At 47.1% G+C, this 7,888-nt stretch overlaps 1 protein-coding gene across 3 annotated transcripts in view; it reads left to right on the forward strand.

The window, feature by feature from the left end:
* The window catches only part of Ece2 (endothelin converting enzyme 2), a 48,973-nt gene that overhangs the window by 3,803 nt on the left and 37,282 nt on the right, over positions 1-7,888 (forward strand). For 2 of the 3 annotated variants that reach the window (XM_013033035.1, XM_013033036.1), the window contains exon 2: positions 5,385-5,668. In XM_013033035.1, the coding sequence (XP_012888489.1) occupies positions 5,385-5,668 (284 nt within the window). Of the gene's footprint in view, positions 1-5,384; positions 5,669-6,265; positions 7,548-7,888 lie in introns of those variants that run through there. The other variant, XM_013033037.1, reaches the window with a different exon arrangement.

Genomic DNA, 7,888 nt, shown 5'->3' on the forward strand with positions numbered 1-7,888 from the left:
GCGCGTCCTGGGCCAGTGGCAGCAACTCGGCCACCAAGTCGGTAAAACTATGGAACGCTTCACGAATTTGCGTGTCATCCTTGCGCAGGGGCCATGCTAATCTTCTCTGTATCGTTCCAATTTTAGTATATGTGTTGCCGAAGCGAACACTGTACCTGGCTTTTTTGAGATAAGAACTCCGTAACTTTTGACTGAGCTGGCCTTGAACCTCAATCCTCTGGTCTCCACCTTCTGAGTAGCTATGATTTTAGACATGCCTGGCAAAATGGGTACTTATATATTGGATTTTTAAGGTGCATGAAAGATTTCTAGAACAATACTTAGCAGAATAAAAGACTCATATATATTAGGGTTTTCTGTGTGCTCTCCCAAGAACCCTTTCAACCTCAAAGGGAAAGGTTCTTGAATTTTGTGATTGTGAACTATTTCATTTATTTATAGGTTTACCATAAAACTGTGTGCATCAAAATCACCTGGTAAGCTTGATCCTACTCAGAGATTCTAATTCTAATTCTAAAGTAGGTTCCAGAAATCTATTTTCAACAAGCTCCACAGCTGATTCTCATGCTGGTGGTTGGCAGAATAACACTGCTGTAAAATCTGTTTGACTAGGAGGTACCCATTTCTGGATAGAAGAGATAAAAAGTGTAAAATTCAAAAGTATAAGTTATCCAGGTGCCTGTATGCCTAACTACTCAAGAGACTGAGATCTGAGAATTCCATGACACTCTTATCTCCAAATAATCACAAAAAGCTAGAAGTGGAACTGTGGCTCAAGTGGTAAAGTTCCAGCTTTGAGTGAAAAAAGCCAAGTAAGAGTGCCAGGTCCTGAGTTCAAGCCCTTGTACCTGCACACACAAAAAAGCTTTCCAGATCGCTTTGATCCCCAAGATCAAAGAACAGGACCCATAATTTGGTGAATATCCTATGTTACATTCTATCTCAATAAATAAAAACTGAGAACCTACCAGGTCCCAGGGTATATGCTACATAGGCCCTTTCTTACTTGCTTAATCTTTATGACTAACCCTAAAGATAAATAAATGCAAATAAATATAAATATAAAGGGAATTCTTCTTTTTTTTTTTTTGGTCGGTCGTAGGGCTTGAACTCCGGGCCTGAGCTCTGTTCCTCAGCTCTTCAGCTCAAGGCGAGCGCTCTACCACTTGAGCTACAGCGCCACTTCCAGTTTTCTGGTGGTTTATTGGAGATAGGAGTCTCATGGACTTTTCTGCCAGGGCTGGCTTTGAACTGCGATCCTCAGATCTCAGCCTTCTGAGTAGCTAGGATTACAGGCATGAGCCACCAGCGCCCAGCTAAAGGGAATTATTCTAAGTTTTGGATCTGTAAACTTGTTCTGAATCTAGCCAGAATGTAAATATTTTAGGCTTTATAGTCTGTGTCACAGGTACACAGTTCTGCTATTATACTGGACATCAGTGACAGAAAATACATAAGAGACTAGCTGTGCTTCATTAAAACTTTTTTTTTTTCAAAAAAGGGGATGACCTGAACTTGGCAACCCCTGCTGTGGGTGGCTGGGTTCTCTAGAAGTAATTCTTGAGATGAGGATTCAAGTCTTAAGTCGTTCATCAGGTAAAAGCTCCCAAGAGAAATTGGAGGCACAGGGAAAGGAAAGAAGCCAAGCAAAATTGTGATCTCAGGTAAAAATTTCCTGAGTACAATTTCAGCCTAAAAAGTCACACTAACTGTTAGAAGCAAACACAGACTAAAACCAAAGGACATACAAAAATTGCTAAGAGAAGTCAGGCACTGGTGGCTCATGCCTATAATTCTACCTATTCAGAAGGCCAAGAAGCCAATCCAGGCAGGAAAGCCCAAGAGACAGCGTTCAGGTCTCAAGTTCAAGCCCCACAACTGACAAAAAACAACTATAAACCTCAAAGAGCTCAATGGTAGTGCCCAAGCACTAGTGTTCAAGCCCCATAACTGACAAAAAAAAAAAAAATTGCTCAAAGGACTACCAAGGGGGTCTGGTCTGACCACTGAGAGCATCTAGCATCATCATGCTTTCTTGCTTTTGGTGAAGTAGCCTCCTGAGTTGCATTACAGGGGTGAGCCACCAGTATCTGGTAATAAATTGTTTGTGTGCTCATGCACATGCACCAGTAGTGAGCTTGAACTCAGAGCTTCGAGCTCACTCTCCTGTGGCTTTTCTGCTCAAGGCAGTTTATCATACTCAGGACTGTGTGTCTGGTCATTATAATGTTAATATCTTGGGGGAGGGGGTGTTAATCTTTATTTCCTGTAAAGAAAATAGTTTTTGTTAGGTGATGTGCTGTTTTCCATAGAAAGCTAAAGTGGATGGCTACATTCAGAGTTGATATAAATTTTTGCTTGACATTTATTTTTGTATGACCATTTGTGAAGTGTTATCTTTCTTTTGTGGCAGCCATTAAGGAATCTAGTGCCATCTTGAAAAAGAGTTTTCCTTTTTTTTTTGGTCGGTCGTGGGGCTTGAACTCTGGGCCTGGGTGCTGTCCCTCAGCTCTTCAGCTCAAGGCGAGCACTCTACCACTTGAGCTACAGCGCCACTTCCGGTTTTCTGGTGGTTTATTGGAGATAGGAGTATCACGGTCTTACCTGCCCGGGCTGGCTTTGAACCGAGATCCTCAGATCTCAGCCTCCTGAGTAGCTAGGATTACAGGCGTGAGCCACCAGCGCCCGGCGAGTTTTCCTTTTTTTGTTGCGAGACTCAAACTCAAACTTGGTATATGACACTCTGCTCATTGGCTGGCACTCTACCAACTGGACCATGCCTCCAACCCTTAATGGCAAGAGTATTTTTTTTGTCAGTCATGTGGCTTGAACTCAGGGCCTGGGCACTGTTCCTGGGACCTTTTGCTCAAGACTAATGCCCTACCACTTTGAGCCACAGCACCACTTCCAGATTTCTGGTGGTTAATTGGAGGTAGGCGTCTCATGAACTTTTATGCCTGGGCTGGCTTGGAACTGCGGTCCTCAGATCTCAGCCTCCTGAGTAGCTAGAATTACAGGCGTGAGCCACTGGTGCCTGGCTGCCAAGAATTTTTTTTTTTTTTTTGAGTCCGGTTGTGGGGCCTGAACTCTGGGCCTGGGCACTGTCCCTCAGCTCTTCAGCTCAAGGCTAGTGCTCTACCACTTGAAACACAGCCCCACTTCCGGCTTTTTTCTTTTTGCTTATGTGGTGCTGAGGAATCGAACCCAGGGCCTCATGCATGCAAGGCAAGCGCTCTACTGAGCTACCTTCCCAGCCCCCCAAGAATATTTTAATAGTCAGCAAATGCATATAGATAGCTGTCCCAGCTTTTCTGTCATCCTTTTCTGATGCTCTATATTTGATTCTATGCTTTGTAGGAATCTTCTCTTCATAATCTGGCATCCAGTTTCCTATGGAGAAGAGAAAGGACTGACCAGAGGATTCAATGTTCTAGTCATTTGTGATGGCTGTTTTTCGGTTCCAAATTAGTGAATTAGCCTTCAGGCTTATATCACAGTCTCTTGATAATGGATTAGCATTCTCCTAAGCTCTGGTTTCCCATAGGGTATATTCTTAGATCAGTTATTCAGGGTGATGCCTCTCCAAGGCCCCACTTTCCCGATCCTGTCTTCACTGCGGGCTCCAAATTATTGAGGTAGAAATTAGAAATCACTACCTTGGTTTTTTTTTTTTTCTTTTCCTTTTTGCCAGTCCTAGGGCTTGAACTCAGGGTCTGGGCACTGCCCCTAAGCTTTTTCTCCTGAGGCTGCTGCTCTACCATTTGTACCACAACTCCCACTTACAGCTTTTAACCATCAATTAATAAAAACTTCATGGACTCGCTTACTAGCACCTGGCTAGAAATCACTGCTCTCATGGAAGATGCCATTCAACACTAAGGGGAACAAAGGCAGGGCATCTAGGTTTGTCTAGAGTAAGACAGAGCTCTGGTGGCATAAGAGGTCAGGTACTAGGTGATAAAAGCATAGTGGGCCAAAAAACCCAGTGGGATTTCAGCCTGGGACTGAGTTAGGGTCTTATTCAGCTCTTATCTCCTATCTTGTGTACTATATCTACCAATACTTTTTATGGCTGCAGCTGGGGAGCTATGCTTGTTTGCCTAGGGGAGTCAGTATTCTCCTGAGCCTCAGGGCCCAATGGGAACATAGTCCTGCTGAGGACTAGCCAGACGCTGCTGGATGCCCTGTAGGTGCCAAACCTTGCTAGATTAGGGCTAGCCCAATGACTGATCTTGTGATCCTCTTAGGGAGGAAAATGAGGATTAAAAGCAGCCTAATTCCAAAAGCTGTCATCCAGCCCTATTCTCAGCCTGAGCCTGGCCATAGAAGGGCTTGGAAGAAGACACTGGATCATCTAAAGTAGTTATGCCCATTGGGCTCTATATTCTCCTAACGTCTCGCCCTCCTTTTATCCTAACTCTGCCCTCTCTGAGACTGTATCCTATGTAATTTAAACCAGAAAGTTGTGATTTTTTAATTTTAGTCTAAGATGCTGCTGGGTTGTCAGCTCCTTTGAAATACTTGACTGACCCACCTGAGGTCAGGGGCCCTCCTCTGTGATCCTATAGCTTGTTCTTATTTATTTTGTGTTTTGTTGGTCGTGGGGCTTGGATTCTTGGCTTGGGTGCTGTTCCTGAACTCTTCAGCTCAAGGCAAGAGGTCTACCATTTGAGCCACAGCACCACTTCTGGTTTTCTGGGTGGTTAATCAGAGATGAGTCTCACAGACTTTCCTGCTGCAGTCCTCAGATCTCAGCCTCTTGAGTAGCTAGGATACCTCCTGAGTAGCTAGGATTACAGGTGTGAGCCACTGGCACCTGGCCTTTGACCTCTTTTTAAGTTCCAAGCTCTTTTCACCTACTTGAAGTTTAATGTCTTGTGTCCTGAGTGTAGGCTGGCTGTGGACTGTTATTGTCATTTTTCTGAATGGGAAATTTTGGTTTGGTTTTCTATGTGTGTATGTGTCTGCATGCCAGTACTGGGGCTTGAACTCAGGGCCTGGGTGCTGTCCCTTAGCTCCTTCACTCAAGGCTTGTATTCTACCACTTGAACCACTCCTCCACTTTCAGCTTTTTGTTTCAAGATATGAATTACAGATTTTCTTGCCTAGGCTGGCTTTGAACCACAATCCTCAGTAGCTAGGATTACAGGTGTAAATCATTAATGCTAACAGAAACCATATGCCCTAGTCCATACCACTAGGAATAATGGAGCCCTGACTTGTGACCAGGTCTGTTGAGTCCAGAGTTCATGTTCTTTTCTATATTCTGCTGCCTCTCCCTAATAGTAGAGGGATTAGACAGAGAGAAAATGGGGGAAAGAGTAGATGTCATGGAGAACCAAAGCTAACCTAACTCTTTTGCTACCCATCTTTTCCCATGCCAGGTTGTGGGAACAGTGCCCTGAGCTATGAGCTGTTCCTTGGAGGCTTCCCCAATGTGACCAGTGTGGATTACTCATCAGTAGTGGTGGCCGCCATGCAGGCTCGCTATGCCCACGTACCCAAGCTGCGCTGGGAGACTATGGATGCACGGGCACTGAGTTTCTCCAATGGCTCTTTTGATGTAGTTCTTGAGAAGGGCACACTGGATGCCCTCCTGGCTGGGGAACGGGATCCATGGACTGTATCTTCTGAAGGTGTCCACACCGTGGACCAGGTGCTAAGTGAGGTGAGGGAGCAAAAGGAGAGGAGGGTGGACCAAGAGGTGGGGGTGGGGGATGCTGAAGTTCCAGGAGACTGGACAGAATTAGAGGCCAGGCCTAATTTAAAGCTGGTAATGGATTGTAATTTTGAACACAGTTCTTAAAACAGTGAGGCTTAATCTAGGTCAGGATTAGATTGGAGAGTTTGGTAGAACATCTTCCCAGCAGGAGTGAGGTGTGAGGTTCTAAGTTCAAACCGCCGTACTACACATTTCCCCTCCCCCTAAGAAAGTTGAGGCTGGGGTGGTCAGGCTCACAAAGGCCAATGTTTGGCTAGTGAGTTGCCACAGGAATGAAGTAGCAATCAGGTTGCAGTCAGGCAAGGTGATAGGAAAACTGGTCTGTACTTCCATGCAGAATATAGCCCTATCCTTATGGAATAGCCATAGGCAGAGAAGGTGGTTTATTCTTTGTCATAGAAAGTCTTAAGTTATTGGATGTATAGTAGTACTTGAGATTTAATTGGATGGGTGGGTGGTGGTGATGGTAAAATCTGGGGCAGTACTGACCTTTGAGAACTTGGAGATGACTCATTGCTGAGGGCTTCTCTGTCTGCCTTGCAGGTGAGCCGGGTGCTGGTCCCTGGGGGCCGGTTCATCTCAATGACCTCTGCAGGCCCACACTTCCGGACCAGACACTATGCCCAAGCCCGTTATGGGTGGTCTCTGAGGCATGCAACCTATGGCAGTGGCTTCCACTTTCACCTCTACCTCATGCACAAGGGTGGGGAGCTCAGTGTGGCCCAACTGGCACAGGGAGCCCAGCTCTTCTCACCCCCTAGCCCTCCCACCTTACCTTGCTGCCTCCAGGACTCGGATTGTGAGGATTTCCTCAGTGCCATTCAGCTGTGAGGCTAGAAGCCTGGTCCCCAGCACTTCCTACTTGTCTACCATAGACTTCTCAGGGAGCTGGATCTCTTGACTCAGGGCTGGGGATTAGTGCCAAGATGCTGGAATATCTGAGGCCTTGTGCAGAAGTGGTGGTATTAAGTCCCCTGAACCAATTCAGCCTGGGACCAACTAAGCTCTAGATCTCAGGTTTCTACCTTCCTTCTTGGATTCCTCAGATTTTTACCAGCTTCCCATCTTCTCCTGTACTACACTGAACCACCCAGGGGTTCATCCCCTGGGATAAAACTCAACACAGGCCCCTCTATATACCAGCCAACATGGGACACCCTCCCACACACCCCAACCTGAACCTATCTTCAGGAAGCTGCAGATAAATCTAGAATTGAATCTCGATTGCTTTATTATCATATCCCAGCTCCATCTCCAACACTGGTGACCTGTCCTGCATAGGCTGGATGCGTACTCAGGAAGCTACAGTGTAATGATGTTCCCAGATCAGACTGGCTTGCTTGTTTACCTAATAACCAACTATCAACTTGCACCAGCCACCCTCCCATTCTGGCCTGCCTCCTGAGAAGACCAAAGCAGTGGCCACACACACAGGGAAGTCTGTGTTTATTCACACACTCCTGATACAGTGAGGATGGAGTAACATTTACAAAGGATACCCCTGGGTCGGGGACATCTCCAGGTCCACAGGTTTCATCCCGAGGTGTAGAGCAGTCCCCATTTGGGTTCCCAGGGGTACAACTAGGGTCCAAGGTAAAATCAGATCTGGGCCCTTAGAAGGTAATACCTTGAGAGGGAGAGGTCTGCCAGAGAGCCTCTGGGAGAGGCCTGGGCTGACTGGCCATGTGGTTGGATACCATGTTGCGGGCTTGTTCCACCCCAGCCTCAACACTCATCTTATCTGCCAGGCGCAGAAGAGCATGATGGATGCTGGGCTGGGGGGTAGGGAGGGGTCACGAACCATGAACGGAGCCAGTAAACAAAGAATCGGATATAAAAATACAAATGTGTTGAGGAAGTCCCTTAGAAAGAGGCTGGGGTCACGCCAGACAGGGGTGAGGGTGAGAATGGCCCGGAGGGCTGGGCTCGGGTGGGAAGCTCATGCAGATACGCAGCCAAACATCCCTGGCCGCGCGAAGTCCCACACCTGCAGCCGATGGGTCAACAGACCAGACTGGCCGGGGGCGGGACAGGGGAGCCGTGCGGGAGGGGGCAGGCCGGGGGCTGGGGGCCGCGGGTCTCTGTGTCCGTTCTGGTGCGCGGGGTGGGGCTGCGGCCCGAGGTTCTAAAGTGCATGAGCGCGGTGGCGGGCTCCGGGCGGGTCCG

Source organism: Dipodomys ordii, unplaced genomic scaffold, assembly GCF_000151885.1.
Source record: "Dipodomys ordii isolate 6190 unplaced genomic scaffold, Dord_2.0 Scaffold162, whole genome shotgun sequence".
NCBI lineage: Eukaryota > Metazoa > Chordata > Mammalia > Rodentia > Heteromyidae > Dipodomys > Dipodomys ordii.